This window comes from Carassius carassius, chromosome 4 (assembly GCF_963082965.1).
Source record: "Carassius carassius chromosome 4, fCarCar2.1, whole genome shotgun sequence".
Classification (NCBI taxonomy): Eukaryota; Metazoa; Chordata; class Actinopteri; order Cypriniformes; family Cyprinidae; genus Carassius; species Carassius carassius.
The window spans coordinates 1650033-1667369 of record NC_081758.1 but is presented as its reverse complement, the minus strand read 5'-3'; the positions used below and the strand labels follow the sequence as shown (position 1 = coordinate 1667369).

General features: G+C 37.3%; 1 protein-coding gene across 2 annotated transcripts; it reads left to right on the top strand.

The window, feature by feature from the left end:
- The first annotated feature begins 5135 nt into the window (after positions 1-5135).
- LOC132132332 (E3 ubiquitin-protein ligase RNF167-like) lies at positions 5136-13419 on the top strand. Of its 2 annotated transcripts, none has more exons than XM_059544715.1 (10): positions 5136-5423; positions 7302-7404; positions 7547-7627; positions 8668-8805; positions 9448-9535; positions 9750-9840; positions 10546-10651; positions 10892-10985; positions 11557-11637; positions 12879-13419. In XM_059544715.1, exons 2-10 carry the CDS (start codon positions 7324-7326, stop codon positions 13256-13258), a joined length of 1140 nt encoding a protein of 379 aa, XP_059400698.1. In that variant the 5' UTR covers positions 5136-5423; positions 7302-7323; the 3' UTR covers positions 13259-13419. The 2 variants fall into 2 exon arrangements, with proteins under 2 accessions (XP_059400698.1, XP_059400702.1); XM_059544719.1 differs by having other exon boundaries at positions 5136-5330; positions 12879-13398.
- The last annotated feature ends 3918 nt before the right edge of the window (positions 13420-17337 follow it).

Here is a 17337-nt window from a genome sequence, read left to right as displayed (position 1 = left end):
ACAATATGATGTCTGTTGTGGGTGTTGACAAACAAAACAATTTCATGGAACACTCTACTTAAACACATGGGGAAAAAAATTAAGAAAAGGGGAAAAAAATCAATAATTAAACAACACTGAGTCGTCAGTGTTGGTATTGTATCGGACACTTGCACTTAACATGAGGCTATATGAAAATGATGCGCTGATGAGAAGCGCGCGAGAGAGTTCATGGATTCGAAGACTGGTTTCGAATGAATTATTTAATCTTACATTTTGCATGGATTAATTTTATTATTCAAACCTACAAGCTATGTTGAATAAATGCAGGAATTTTTCTCATTATAAACTTGAAAGCTGCGAGAATTATTAAAACCATGTGGCATAGCTACACAGTCCCCCACCGAAATTTAGGACTCTAGTATACAGAGATTTGTAAAATAAAATTCCACAACTTTTTCAAAACGTTTTTAGGCCTGGAAATTGTTGTTTTAAAATTGCATGGCATTTCCATGTTATTCATGAACATACAGACCCTAAAAGCAACTGATGCATGCAGTCAATCACTTAAACTGCTGACCAATGTGATTGCGCGAGTGCTCCGTCACCTCTCCCTCCTGTAATCACATGCATCCGGCATCCGTTGCCCTGCTTTGTTCCGGGACCTCGCAATTTACAAATTAAGCACTGCAGAGTCCCTGTTTCATGTTTGTTAGCCCAGGACATTTTACAAATCCAGACCAAACGATGTTCTACGGCCATGTCCGGAATAAAGAGTAGCCTATCCATGTCACACAGTAAGATTTAGGATTTTGACCATATACCTCGCAGTCACAGACCGTATCAACGTCAGTGAGCTATACTAATTGTATTTCGCCACACAATAGGCGTCACTGTGGCCTCAACCCTTCGCCTTCGCTTACTCTGAGCTCGATTGCTATGTCTGAGGTAAACCACGCCCTCCTCATTACCCTACGCAGGAAGAAATGTAGGAAGAAATAAATGAATAAATAAATAAATGTATAAATAAATAAATGTATAAATAAATACATGTAAAAATAAATAAATGTATAAATAAATAAATGTAGAAATGAATAAATCTATAAATAAATAAAAGAATAAATAAATAAATATGGAAAAAAATAAATATATACATAAATATGGAAATAAATGTATAAATAATTATTTATTTTCGTTTTTTTGCTTTTCTATGTATATTTATTTATATATTTATGTATTTATTTATTCTTATTTTCATTTATTTTTATATTTATTTAAGTATTTATTTATTTTTAAAATTGTCAGCTTTGGCATTCCATACAGAGACAGCACTCATTAAGATAATAAATGATATTCGCTTAAATTGTGACTCTGGCAAAATATCGGTGCTGGTATTGCTAGATCTCAGTGCTGCGTTTGACACTGTCGATCATAACATACTACTAGAGAGACTGGAAAACTGGGTCGGCTTTCTGGGATGGTACTCAAATGGTTCAGGTCATACTTAGAAGGGAGAGGCTATTATGTGAGTCTAGGAGAGCATAAGTCTGAGTGGACGTCCATGACATGCGGAGTCCCACAAGGGTCAATTCTTGCACCGCTCTTGTTTAGTCTGTATATGCTTCCACTAAGTCAAATAATGAGAAAGAACCAAATTGCCTATCACAGCTATGCTGATGATACCCAGATTTACCTAGCCTTATCTCCAAATGACTACAGCCCAATTGACTCTCTCTGCCAATGCATTGATGAAATTAATAGTTGGATGTGCCAGAACTTTCTTCAATTAAACAAGGAAAAAACTGAAGTCATTGCATTTGGAAACAAAGATGAAGTGTTCAAGGTGAATGCATACCTTGACTCTAGGGGTCAAACAACTAAAAATCAAGTGAGGAATCTTGGTGTGATTCTGGAGACAGACCTTAGTTTCAGTTAGTGATGGGAAGTTCGGATCATTTTACCGACTCAGACTTTTGAGTCTCGTTCAGCAAAATGAACGAATCTTTTTTCAAGTCATTTAGTTCATTTCGTTCATTTTAGCAAAATGTAATGAAAATGTTATGTGTTACTTGCCCAACACATATAGTACTTACGCAAATGTTGATCACACTAAAAACAATACAAAACTAAAATGCTATAAGATACAGAAAAAAAATTCCTTCTTTACCTGGGTCTTCAGTCTGTGATTAGCTCACCTCACCTCTTATCTGACAAGAAGTCCTCGGGTTTAAGTCATTCCTTAATCACGTGACGACCCATACGCAAAACTAACGCAGTCTTGAGTCGGAAAGAGAATTGATTAGTTCGTCTCATGAGTCTTTCGGGTCTCGGGTCGAGTTTGACTCGTTCCTTAATCACGTGACAGACCCATACGCTATTTCTGACATTTTCTGTCACTGTGTTTTTGTTACTGTTTGTTGAGGATCTGTGGTTTGTTATTATTTTATAAATAAATAAAACCCTGTTATAAATAAAATATTGATTAATTTGTCTTTTTGACTGTCTATCGGTAAATAAACACTAGGCTATATAATAATATAATAATTCAAGCTTACAATAAAAAGTATTTATACTAGTTTGTTCATTTTTACTCCAATTTTGAGTTTGCTGGTATAATAATTGCTTTTCCTAGGCAGACTTGACATATTGGTGTAATATATGTATAAGAAGATTGCTCAAAAAAGGACATAATGACATATACATTAAAAGCAAATAAAATTTTGAATTTGAATTATTAATGTTAGTTTAAAACATTAAGGTTATGATAACTTCAGCTTTAACAGTTTTAACCCAGCTCAGAGTGAGGAGGATACTTCAGATCCTGGTGCTACTGCCAGTGCAGGGGCCATGTTTTGGGAAGACTTTGACGAGAGGGTAGCAAGCTTGAGGCCTTCTGCTCCCTCTTCTAAGACCTCAGATGCTATAAAGGTGCAGGCCTACCTTGCAGAGCCACTCTTACCCCGCACATCAGACCCTCTGGCCTGGTGGAGGAGATGTTCACCAGTATACAAAAGCCTTTCTGAAGTCACAAAGACAAGACTTTGCATTGTGGCCACACCTGTGCCATCTGAAATATTTTTTTCTAAAACTGGGCAGATTATCTCAGATAGAAGAAACAGACTCAGCCCATCCAAGGTCAGGGAGCTTGTTTTTTTTAATGCAAACATGCCTTAAAGCAAGTCCTAAAAATATAGCCACAGTGTGTTATTTATTTTAAAGCTTATTTATTTTTATTTATTTAGAAAAAGACTAGCTTGTTGTGCAATATTTTTGTTGTTGTTGTGATTTTAAAGGTAATTTGTTATTGTTATAAGGCTCCGTAGCTTTAGTATCTCTTCATTTTCATTTATTTTTATTTAAATGGTTTAAAATTATTTGGGGAATAGTTATCCTCTTTGATATAAAGTTTTTATTTTGGCACAAAAGTGTTATTTATTTTAAAATGTATTCATTTTAAATTATTATATAAAAAAAGCAAAGCTTGTTGTGCAATATTTAGTTTTTCTTTTTTTTTTTCTTTTTTCATATTGTACTTTTAAAGTTCATTTGTTAAGGTTATTAGACCCTGTGGCTTTATTATCTTTTAATTTTATCTTTATTATACTTTTTTATTATTTTGATTTATTTTGGAATAGTTGTCCTCTTTGTTACAAAGCTTTAATGGCACAAAAATAAACAATAAACAACAATTCAAAAGTATGTACACAGTGTTTTTTAATGTTTATAAAGTGTCATATGTTACAAAAGTATGGTTTATACAGACAATCTGATTTAATAATTACTCTAGCCAATGTTGTCACATCACGGGACAAAAGAACGAACAACCCGAAGAACCGAAAGATGAACTAATCAATTCTCTTTCCGGCTCAATACTGCATTCTTTTACTGTCTATGGTTTTAGCGTATGGGGCTGTCACGTGATTAAGGAATGACTCGACCCGACCCGAAGACTCATGAGATGAACTAATCAATTCTCTTTCCGGCTCATATTGCATTGGTTTTAGCGTATGTGGCTGTCACGTGATTAAGGAACGAGTCAAAAACCCGAAAGACCCGAACTATGAACTAATCAATTCTCTCTCCGACTCAATACTGCATTGACTGACAGGTGAATCACTACTACTAGAACAGAACCTATAGAATAATGCGCATGCGCGACTGAACGAATCACTCCCCGAGACGACTCGTTCTTCCCGAGTCACATTAAAGATTCGTTCAAAATGAACGAATCGTTCAAGAACGACACATCACTTGTTTCAGAAGTCATGTCAAAGCAGTAACTAAATCAGCATACTATCATTTAAAAAACATTGCAAGAATTAGATGTTTTGTTTCCAGCCAAGACTTTGAGAAACTTGTTCATGCCTTCATCACCAGCAGGGTGGACTATTGTAATGGGCTCCTCACCGGCCTTCCCAAAAAGACCATTAGACAGCTGCAGCTCATCCAGAACACTGCTGCCAGGATTCTGACTAGAACCAGAAAATCTGAGCATATCACACCAGTCCTCAGGTCCTTACACTGGCTTCCAGTTACATTTAGGATTGATTTTAAAGTACTTTTACTTGTATATAAGTCACTAAATGACCTAGGACCGAAATATATTTCAGATATGCTCACTGAATATAAGCCTAACAGAGCACTCAGATCATTAGGATCGAGTCAGTTAGAAATACCAAGGGTTCACACAAAACAAGGAGAGTCCTCCTTTAGTTACTATGCCGCCCGCAGTTGGAATCAGCTTCCAGAAGAGATCAGATGTGCTAAAACACTAGTCACATTTAAATCTAGACTTAAAACTCATCTGTTTAGCTGTGCATTTATTGAATGAGCACTGTGCAATGTCCGAACTGATTGCACTATATTTTCACTGTTTTTTTTATTTTATTTTATGTAAAATCATTTTCTAACTGTTTTAAATTCATTTTAAATAAGTAAATTTTTAAATAATTTTAAAAGTTTTAAAATTGCTTGTTTTATTCTTATTATTTTTCTTCATTATTATTTTACTTTCTTTTATGTAAAGCACTTTGAATTATCATTGTGTACGAAATGTGCTATATAAATAAACTTGCCTTGCCTATATTATTGTGTTTATTATTATTATTATTATAACCTGCGGGAGTCTCGCTCATCTGTCTCGCGATAACTGCAGCTGCGCACTTCCCGAGTTCCCGTTGGCCTCGCGGGATTGTAAACAAACGTGTGAACGTAGTTCCACCAAGGGCTGGATCGGACAAGCTCCTCGAGAAACCGATTCGGATCAATGAGCTGTAAGCTTCAAGAGAGCGTTTTCGGGAGAAAAGGCACCGTGTTTCACCGATTTGAACGGAATCACAGCGAAGTCTCGAGTGAGTGAGAGATCAACTGGATCGAGTGATTAGCCGCTACCGCTAGCAGACAGTGTAAACAACAGTCCTCTTTGAAACTACACTTCAAATACGGTACTGTGTGTGTGTGTGTGTCAGTTAACAATTTGCGGCAGAAATGGGCTTAGGAAGTTGTAATTGTATTTTGTGGATATTACGTTACATAGCAATTACGTTAATTCAGACTTCAGATTTGTTTTACTGTTTCCTGTAATCATCCAGGGCTATCGTAAAGCGTAACATAGTAACGTTATCTAGTAATGTATGTTAGGCCTGGTTTCTTGTTGAAAACTTCTTTGCACTGTACTCTTTGCGTACTCGAGATGGCAAGCACTTGCGAAAGAGCCGGATATGTTTGAGCAACACAGTCAAAGAAACAGAACTATAAAACACATTTATGTAAAGATGACGACAGTAAAACACTAGCGACACGTCGTGTGAAGGGTTAATGACGTGCAGTTTCATACGTCCCAACGTCTGAGAAGTGTGACGTCACTGTCCGGGAATGTTAGATCATAATAATTAATGTTTTAAACTGAGGAGTTAGTTTTGAGGTCTGAAACTCGCAGTATGTCTTTATTATGGAGTGACCTCTGAGATGTGTGAACATCAAGAGCATTTGATTCTTGTCTTCATGAAGTGACAATCACAGTTCACTTCTAAAATCTCAGCCATGATGATGAGGAACCAGAACTTCCTGCTCTTCATCTGATCCAGCAGCTCCCGAACACGTGGGATTACTCAGACACTGCTTGTGTCGCATGTCCTGTCCGATTTGTTTATGAATTAACCCCTGTCACAGTAGATCATTCAGCTGCTGTCAAACCTTCACAGATCTGCACGAGAGACACTTGTCTCAAGTAGTTTCACTTCCTCACAGTTTTTTGTTGATGGCTCCTGGAAACCACAGATTCCTCACAGTTAGGTAACTAACTTGAAACCAGAGCCTTTCATTCCTGGGGTTAATCATTCATTGAAGATGAGTAAAGTGCAGGTCTCAGAACGGCTTGATGACGTCAGATCAGGAGTGGTTTGTTTCTAAGGACGTTTTTAAGCAATAGTAAAGGAGAATTGTGTCACAGAAGCACAGAAGAAGATCAAGGAAATCATCTCGGAGCACTACTTGCTGAAAGGACCTACGTTTAATAATCCAGAAGGTGCTCTTTGGTTGGGTTCAAACTTGTGTCTATAGAAAATAATAAGACAAGGCACTTCTTCCGGCTCCAAAATATTAAAAAGGCATTTGATTCTTATTTTCTATAGACTGAAGAAGATAATTTGAAAGATTAAAAACATTAAATGTGCTATTAAAGCTATTAAAAATAAGAAAATGTGTTTAAAACTGCTTTGGGCAGGTCATTGAAATAAAAATTCTCCTTCTCGCATGTTGCAGATCTTATTGTGAACGATGCATCTATGCCATTTTTTATTTTTATAATTTTTTTTATATTTTTATATTCTGGTGAAATTGATGCCTCTGGATTTCTTCTTAAAAACAAAAGTACTGCCAGATGAGTGCCACGCCCACATTTCACAAGCCAATCAACATCCACATCCCTCCCTACATATAGTTTACTTAGATGTACGTCACAATGTTTTTATACAGTTTATGGTCACAATATGGAAAAAAAGAGAGCGATCTGGTGCTACTTTTGTCCTATGGCAACTTTAAAAGTAGCTCACCGCAGTGCTGTAACTCACACAAATGAAATCATTCATAATTAAAATTTGTGTGTGTGTGTGTGTGTTAGCACATGACCGATCCACTCACAGAGCCTTCATCATGAGGGGAGAGTGGTTATGTGCTTTCTTAGAAACCAGTTATTTTAAAGTTAAATAAAGAATGATTCATGTGTTCACGCACGCTTCTCTCTGTCGACTCTCTTTAGACCAGGTCAGACTGGAGATGTCTGTGTTTGATGGTGAAGGTTGTGAACACATGTCTGTGTGCAGGTCTCCGTCGGTCTGATTCAGGATGGTGTCTGTGGAGAGCGTGTCGGTCCTAGTCTTCTTCTGCACTGTGGCGCCGTCTCCTGGTCAGGCGTATATATATGCTGTAAGTGTCTGCTTTTAGGCTCTCATTCGTTTTATAGATGTTTTTATGATATTGAGCTACACACAGCACCTTTCAGTAATCAATGTGTATTTTATGAAGAGGAGTTGATTGCTGTGTAATGCCTCTTCTCTCTTCTGTGCAGCATTACAATAACATGACCTCCATGCTGTTCGAGGATCTGCCCGCTCTCTTCGGCTCTCCTCTGCCAAAAGATGGACTTGAGGTAATGAATCTCTACTACTGGACATTAATACTGTGACTGAATATGAGTGACTGACTTGTCTTTCCTTCTCTCTCTCTATCAATTCAATTCAATATGTGCTTTATTGGCATGACAATTGTTACAATGTATTGCCAAAGCATGTAATCTAGAACACATATATATGCAACAAAAACATGCATGTATATACATTTAAAAAAGTAGAACAAATAACATTTAAAAATTCTACATACAATTTATAATTCAATGTGGTGTGTGGGTGCTTCACTGATTTGTTGACTCCTCCCTCTTTTTGTGACATGCATCAATGTATCTTGTTGCTAGTAAGAAACACTCTTGTTTTTCACCGAATAAATACTGAATTTGTTTTCTTGTTTAACGTTTTGAAAGGGTTAATTGTTTCAGATGTGGGATAGAATGTCTTTCTGACTTCTTCATAGTTAGAGCAGCAGGTGATTACAGTAAGAGCAGTTGCGTCTCTCTCTCTCTGGGGATATCTGTCCGTCTCTACAGTCAGAGTATGACTGCTCAGTCTGGACCTCGTCATCTGTCGTCTTCATTTACACTCTTTCACTCTACTCTGCAGTTGTGTAGTCTCCGTTTAGGGCCATTCAAGTTTACTTTGTTTTTCTGTTGTTTCTTTCCAATAAGTTAGATAATTTTATTTCTGTGCTTTTATAATTTGGTTGGGCTCAATTGTGGGGATGGATATTTCAGATTCCTGATGCTGGCTGTTGTTAGTCGTGTTAGTTTGCTTCTGCTGCTTCAGGATCATCTGAATCGGGACTTTTTTCAGGGCTCACTTCATGGTTTATAAGGGCTTTAAAATGTTAAGAGTTGGGGTCGCTCATTTTTAGGTGTTTCCAGAATGTGATGGCTGGTTTCAGTAGAGGGTATTGGCCTAATTCTGCCAAGAACCAGATCATCTGCAAACAGCAAGAGCTTTGTGTTTAGTGTGAGGCCAAGTGCTGCTGATTGTTTACTATCTCTCTCTCTCTCTCTCTCTCTCTCTCTCTCTCTCTCTCTCTCTCTCTCTCTCTCAGGGGGTGCTGGTGGAAGCTCGTCCTCCAAACGCCTGTGTGTCTATAGATCCTCCTCCAGTTTCTCCCACAGCTTCTGATCCCAACAGCACTAAATACATCGTCCTCATTCGACGCTACGACTGTAACTTTGATATCAAGGTTAATGTTCCTGCACAGCTGCACTATTACAATACATTACAAAATATTGTTCATAAAAGGTGAAATGTAAAATAATATGGTCATTTGATTTGACAAGGATTTATATATACACAACTAAAAGCATGTGACAATAGACAATGTACCCTTGAGAAAAAGAAGAAATACTTATGACTAAGTACTTGGTACTTATTCTAGAAATAATATATGTGTCCCCGCAGCACAAAACCAGTCTTAAGTCTCGGGGTGTATTTGTAGAAACAGCCAAAAATACATTGTATGGGTCAAAATTATACATTTCTCTTTTATGCCAAAGATCATGTTCCATGAAGATATTGCGTAAATCTCCTACTGTAAATATATCAAAACTGAATTACTGATTAGTAATAAGAATTCAGTTAGTGCAGTTTTTAAGTGTACTTAACTGTGTAAAGTACACTTAGGCAACCTTTTAATTTATTAATAATCTGCAAGTAGTTGTTTTATTTTTTATGTACCTATAAATTTGAAGCACACTTCTTTCTCACAAGGGCATGTTATTATCTGGTGTCAAGGCGTCTTGTGTATGTGCCACAGATATGCTTCATATGCCATGCATAACAGAATATGTGAGCAGTACTGTTTTTTGATTATTATATCTTATAGGTGCTCCATGCACAGCAGGCAGGATTCAGCGCAGCCATAGTTCACAACATGAACTCTAATTCACTTCTCAGGATGGGATACAGCAATGGTGAGACACACACACACACACACACTGCTTCTATCGAGCCGTTATGGGAATACTGCATTCTTATTGGTAGCTGAAAACAACAAGAACTGCTTAATAAATGAACATATGAGTGGTGAATGTGTGGAGCCTTCAGTTGACCCTTACTGAAAAGGCTTGAAGACATTTGTTGTAAGACTCATACTTGATCATATTTGTCCATCTTGTGCCTGTGTAGACACTATCATGGAGGAGATCGAGATCCCTTCTGTGTTCACGAGCTACTACGCGTCTCAGATCCTGCGCAGCATCATCATCCCAGAGAAAGGGTGAGAAGGACATCGTCTGCATACATTCTCACACAAGAAGGGAATCTGGATAGAAATATGAATAGAAATAAATCTACATTCTCAGAAAAACAGGTACAGCATCAGTCAGTGGGGAATTACCTTTTTGAAAGGGACACTTTTGTACCCATTTTACCCCTAAAGGAGGCATTTTAGTGCCTCAAAGTTACATTTTAGTGTTTTAAAATACAGTTTAGGTCCTAAAAGGTACATCTTTTGAAAAGGTACTGCCTCCAAGACTGAGAGTGTACGCCATAATTTTAGTAAATTATCAGTAGTAAGTGATCAAAGCTATGAAATAACAAATATGGGCATGTGGAAATTATTATTATTTCTTTTTTCACATGCTAAAATATCTTTTCATAGTTTAGTTTCCGGCGATTTCCTCTTTGGATTCTCTTTAAACTCTCTGCCCTCACACATCCATGTGTAATAAAAGAAAGATGTTTATTTATTTATTACATTTTGTAATTTGTAACAGAATCAATCATTTATATTCGTGTACAAATCTAATTTCTCTCAGAGAGCATTGTGTGCTAAACTTAAGTTCAGTCAAGTATGTCCAGGATTTTAAGAGGTTTCTACTCATTTTGAATGACTTTATTACCGTCTTAGGTTGTCATGAAGGTGCTTTGATGTTTTTACGGTTGTGTGTGTGACTTTATTTGTTGACCCTCTGTGCTGTAGGGCTTTTGTGATTCTGAAGCCCGAGTTCTCCTTCCCTCTGTCCTACTATCTCATCCCCTTCACTGGAGTAGTGGGCATTATCATCCTGGTCATGGTCATCATACTGGTCAGTGCTGCTCGGACTGCTGTAGAAACAGCTGAATGATGTATACTAGAATCATGCATGAAACTACAGGTGTCTAGAGCATGGTTTAAAATCCTGAAGTAGTGAAAAGAGTGTAGAGCACAGTTGTGCTCATGTTGCAGTGCTCTTGTGATGTAATAAGTGTAGTCTAGGTAGGCAGCTGTATAGTGGATGAAGTGTTCATGGGTGGGTAATGATGTGTTCTCCTCCTGGCTGCTTTAGATTGTGCGCTGCATGCAGCACAGGAAGAGACTTCAGAAAAACAGACTCTCCAAACAACAGCTGAAGAAAATCCCCACTCACAAGTTTGTTAAAGGTGAGCGGAAGAGACTTCATTAAAGGTCTAATCAGCGTTAAACGGGACATGAACAGTAGGCTGACAGTCAAGTCCAAAATATAGTCAAGTTTGCATGTTAATTCCACAATATAGATAAAGAGATTTATCAGAACTGCGTGTTGGAAATCATAGAAGTTACCATTTTCTTCCTTTTGTTCTTTTTTTTAGGGGCATACCAAGGATATTAGTTAAACTAAAAACATTAAAACAACACTTTTGTTACTTGAAATAAAATAAATGTTAACTGAAATAAGATTAAAAAAAATTTAAAATTTCCATTTAAAATTAAAGCTGAAATAAAAATGTATTAACAATATTTAGACATTTTTAAAAACTAATAACAAATGCACAGCAATGTGACTAAAACTTTAACTTAAATTAACATGAAAGTAGAAAATGTAAAAATTGAATAGAATTCAAAATATAACAAAAACTATAGTAGTATGTGGAAGATGCTGGAATAACACTGGCATGCACCACTTACTCAAACATGTGATGTGGCACATTTTCAGATTGTTCTAGCGCTTTAATAACGGTGTGTTCTTCTCAGGTGATAGTTATGATGTGTGTGCGATCTGCCTGGATGAGTATGAAGAGGGAGAGAAGCTGAGAGTGCTGCCGTGTTCTCACGGTAAGTGAACATGTCACGTCTTTACACGCGCATGCAAGCAGTAAACATACTTCAGTTTGACATTCTGAGCTGATCAGAGCTGAACTGGAGGTGTCTCACACATATAACCGTGCAGACCGTTTAACTAAAGGAAAAAGCACTGATTTCAATCACAAGATTAAAGCCAGAATGAGTGCAAACTGTTTTTTTCATTTGTATTTTTTCTTTTGATTCATGTTTTTAAGAATCTCTTTATTTGTGAAAAATCATATCAAGGGATTGATTACAGAATAAAGAAGCTACATGTGATATCAAATACATGTATAGCAGCCATCCTGCTCTTAGGTTTCAAAAAATCGTCTATCAATAAATAAATAAACATATTGGTCAACGTCTCATGATTAGTTTTCCTTGTATTGTCTTCTTAAAGTCCGTAAATCCATATGTAGAAATATTCCTGCACACTAAGTAACCAAAACAGAACAAACTGAAAAAAAAATAGCTTATTGTAAGAAGTAATTGTTTAAATAAATATTATTACTGTATTTTTTGTACTATAAGTCGCACCCGAGTATAAGTCGCATCAGTCCAAAAATACGTCATGATGAGAAAAAAAACATATATAAGGCATATATAAAACGCATTCATTTAGAACCAAGAGAAAACATCGTCTCCAGCCGCGAGACGGTGCTCTATGTGTTCAGTGTAGGCTACAGGAGCACTGAGCAGCATAGAGCGCCCTCTGGCGGCTGGAGACGGTAATGTTTTCTCTTGGTTCATGTCTCTTAGTTCATTTCTCTTGGTTCATGTCAAATTAATTTTGATAAATAAGTCGCAGGACCAGCCAAACTGAAAAAAAGTGCAACTTATAGTCCGGAAAATACGGTATGTAAAATAAATAGGAATCCCATTGCATAAATTATGCATGTTATTTACTATATTAAATGAGATGGTGTTTTATCATACAGTGCTTGTCAAAAGCGTGGAAACGGTACGATATTTCAGTGTTTATAATGAACTCTCCTCTGCTCACCACGGCTGCATTAATTTGGTGGTAAAAACACTAATATTGTCAAATATTATAACAATTCAAGGCATCATATGCTCCTTCAGAAATCCTTCTAATTGTAAAAACCGTGGTTTTAAATAGTTTTCACATTATCAGTGTTTTGAATTTTTCGTTTTAAAGCAGAGCGGAGTTATTTAGTGTCTCTGTTCTGCATCCCATAACATCATGGTTGTGTTTGTGTCCCGTCGTTCAGCGTACCACTGCAGGTGTGTGGACCCCTGGCTCACCCAAACTAAAAAAACCTGCCCGGTGTGCAAGCAGCGAGTGACCCGTCCCGACCCAGAGTACTCAGAGTCTTCGGACTCTGGCGGAGAGTCAGGGCCTCAGCAGGAAGAGGAAGAGGAGGCAGACTCTGAGCGCACGCCTCTCCTCCGACCCCCCACCGCCTCCAGCCCGCCTCACACATACGCCTCCACGGTCACCATCTCCGCACAGTGTCTGCAGCCGCACGAGCCCCCGCTGGGGGGTGACCAGCACCACTCGCCCGTCCAGGACTCGGAGGAAGGCACTGATGATGATGAGGATGATGGAGACACCACAGAGCTCATGCGACGGGGCGCACTGCGAGTCTGAGGACTTGATCAAAACAGCTTCTCCAGCTCATATATGTCCACCCACTCCAGTCTTCATGGAGATTTGCATCCATCTCGTTCTTCACTAGCAACACTACACAGCTTCACACATTTGTGTGTGTTTCACTAAATCTTCTTTCCCCTAAAACTTGGTCCATGTTGAAGTGAAGGATACAAAATAGCCCATCCCTGAACCGATCCGTTCAAAAGCGGTCATTGCGTCGCCCTCGTGTCGTTGCAAACCCACGGGACTTCCATTAATCTCTTGAACACTAATCAAGATATGTGTAATATTCCCTCCTCTGTAGGAAGGCCGGTTTCATTGAAAGTGTCGTGTTCATGTGCGTGTGTTTTGAAGACGGATGAGAGTGTTATGGGTTTGGAACAACATGATGGAAAGCAAATGATGATGATTTTAATTTCTGGTGGATTGATTTAACGGAGATTGATGGTCAGTTTGTGGAAAAGAGCAGCCTCCTTATTCTGCTAAAGATCTCCATTTGTGTTTCACTGAAAAAAAAAAAAAAAACAAGGGCGAGTAAATAGTGACAAATTTCTCAAAATTCATTTAAGTTGGTGGTTCTTGGCTGATCATCATTTATGTGCAATACAGACAGGTTTCCAGTTTGTAAATGAACACTTTATTTTATTTTATTTTATTTATAATCCAGAGGCCACACAGAAATCACGGCAGACTTCTGAATCAGTGTCCTCGTTTTATGTTATTTTTAGTAAAGCCCTGCATAAATCAACCTGCGATCTAACAACAGTATTCAGTTTGGGTTGTTACAACAGCACAGATCCTTCATTATCTGTCGTTCGACTTTCTAAACCAGATCTCTCTCTCTCTACATCATGTATTAGCATTACTCGCTCTCTCTCACACTGATACACAAGGGTTGCAGTTCAGTTTTATTACCGTTATTGATGCAAGCTGTAAAGCTGAATGAACAAACAGTCTTTGTTTAATATAGACATTTAGGATTTGAATGCTAGCTGCTGTTTCAGATTGACTTTGATCATAGCCTTGTCCTGTTAAGATTGTGTTGTCTGGACTGAATAAACCTGTGCCTACGTCAGATTTCTGTTGATGTAACTCCATCATCTCTTTTCTCAAAGTAATAAATTGTACTTTTTATTTCCTAAGGCTAAAGGGAATGGATTCTTGACAGAACAATGACTTGATTTTAGTTTTTACAGAAAAGCCTGTTGAAATGCACATATCACAGAATTAAACCCGTGCTGTAGAGACGTGAATTGCAGAAGTCAGCTTAAATATCTCTTCAATATCCACACAGCTTAATATTATATGGTAAATAATTACATTTGCACAACGTACAATTAATGCAATGATTTACTTTGGATAAACAAATGAAACCAACATTAATATTGAATAAAATTATAATCAAGTACTTCACATGAACTTTAGTTCAAAATAACTGTACTTCTTTAAAGCATTACAAAATATTATTTAAACATTATTATTATTAAAGTAAAACTTTTAATATGACCTTATTACAATGTGCATTTGATCACACTTTATTTTAACGTCCAATTCTCACTATTATCTATTAGCTGACTTTTGCCTCAATAAACTCCTAATTTGCTGCTTATTAATAGCTAGTAAGATAGTTGTATTGGGTAGGATTAGGGATGTAGAAAATGCAGAAAATATGCTTTATAAGTATTAATAAACAACCAACATGTTGATGCTAATGAGCAACTAGCAATAGTTAGAATTGTTCCCTAAACTAAAGCATTACCATGCATTTTTTAAAAATGTACTTATGTGTTTTAATAAAATGAAAGTGAAAGTGGACTCTTTTTAGGTACATTTATGTTGCCTTTTAATTCAATAATAATTTGCAAGTACATTTTTTTTTTAATATACTTTTAAGATTTGAAGATCACTACAAGTGCACATTCAATTCAATTAAGCTCACTTCTTTTTCATGATGCAGTACATAATTTTATTTGGATTATAACCGCATTTAAATTAATATTGTAATATTCTTATAACATGTAAGATGTCTGTGTTAATTGTCATATAATTAATTGAAATAATTTTGTTTTTGTTCTTAAGTACGAACTCAACAACTGCCATTTAGCTGAAGATTTTAAAAGTGTCAAACTGTTTTTGTGTGTGTGTGTGTGTGTTTTCAGGTATTAAACTAAAGAAAGTACAGGAGCAACAAGAACGGCAGTCTAAAAGAGAGTCAGTGGGAAGGATGTGGCCACCATACTCTATAAAATACCATATATTGGCAGATATGTAGGAAACATGAGCGTTCAGTGTCGGAAATGACTGTTTTTGTTTTGGTCCGTGTGATTCCACTCTCTGCCAATTGACCCAATAGTATTATGACTTGCCAGCTGTCACAAAACACAGCGTATTTCAGCCATGGATGCCAGCAAACAAACTGGGTAAGAGATTGCAGATCCATCCAACTCCACCTAAAAAGACTTGACATCCATCTAAATAGATCTGTGATCAGTGGCATATTGGAATGCAGATAAATCAACTCTTCAACTTAAAGTGTAAGGCTCATCACCTTCCAAGTGTGCTTTTATCTTGTTTCATGTCCCCAATCTGGCAACGTATGTGAGCTGAGGAGCAAGTGTGAAGAGAAGGTTGCAGGTTGACTTCTCTCTCTCATTTATGCCAAAGCAAAATGTTGAGTAACTAGAAATTTAAAGCTGCTGAAACTGGATGCATTTCACGTTTAAGTTAAAAATGCATATCCTGATACCAGACTGTAACGTGTTATACATGCAAACACGAAGATATATCAAACACTATTTAAACACTGAGAAAACTCTAGGAGATCTTCTGGAAACAAAACCAGTACCAGACAATAAATAGACAACTAAAGCAAACACTGATCTCTAACATGGTTACTTCAAATGAAACAATAAATCAACATCTAAACCTTAGTTCATTCTCAATAAGATCTTCTGTAGACGTCTGACAGAAATAAAGTCAGTCTGGTTATTAATAAGTGGAGCTGGTGATGCTGTTTGTGGGGTTGTTTAATTGGACTGGAAACTCGTTTTGGCGCCTGTGAAAATGTGCATTTGCGCGCATGCGCACAGCATCAACTTAATATTTTCATGCTGAATTTAATTAATTCACATGGCTTAGATTTAAATGCATGTAATTTGTATAAAACCAATTCATATTTATTAATTAAAATCAAAAACTAAATTTAAAAGGATTAAACTAGCAAAATTGAATTACGCTTAATTTAATTGGGGCCATAATCAAGGAATCTTGTTTCTGAGCACTAGCACTGCACTTGACATGTCCTATCATCCGCCCAATGAAATGTCTCCTCAGTCTAGGACTGTCCTTGACTGTGTCCATCTACCAGCCAATTCAGCAAGGCATTGGTTTAATAGAGCGCATCCTATTGTCCTGTTCTTGTATTAAAGATGAACTCGGGTGCAGGAACACTTTAGAGATAAAGCAAGTCCTATGTTTTTGGCAGCGCTGCCCCCTCCCCATCCTGTCCACATACAGCAGCTACTACTTCACCAGCGGGGAGCCAAAGAGGATCTCATGGAATGCCTATCCTCTGTTTTGTTTAGTTTTGTTTATACATAGCACATTACTATGGGGAGTTGGGATAAAAGAATAAGAATAAAAAGAATTTAAAAAAAAAAAGCAGTGGTACGTGCCAAGTGCTATTGTCTCCTCGTAACAGCCATCAAAAGACCAACTTCTGTGTGTTACCATACAGGTGAATTCACTCCTGGGAAAGTAGGGTTTTTCTCAGAGAGCCAGCGTCGCTCTTTTCTCTCTCAGCGGTAACGGGTTTAGTCATGCCATTGCTCTCCAGGCTTTCATGCCACTGTCTACTTCCCATCTTCCACTAATGTGATAATCCCAGTCCCTGTGGTCCAATCAGGAGGACGAGGATCTCCTCTTAGTTACACATTCACAGTGCCTCCCAAAACCCCCTCCAGCACTACCACCCAAATACTCTAGCACTTCTGTAAGACATGTTGGGCATAACTCAGATGCCATCTTGGTCAAAACAAGACAAAAAAAAAAATTGACAAAAACTGCATTACCGCCTC

Excerpts from the sequence above, each read along its gene's own strand:
- LOC132132332 (XM_059544715.1), top strand. The coding sequence starts at position 7,324 with ATGGTGTCTGTGGAGAGCGTGTCGGTCCTAGTCTTCTTCTGCACTGTG. Across the intron at positions 8,806-9,447 it reads ACTGTAACTTTGATATCAAG|GTGCTCCATGCACAGCAGGC; the intron begins GTTAATGTTCCT and ends TATATCTTATAG. Across the intron at positions 9,536-9,749 it reads CAGGATGGGATACAGCAATG|ACACTATCATGGAGGAGATC; the intron begins GTGAGACACACA and ends GTGCCTGTGTAG.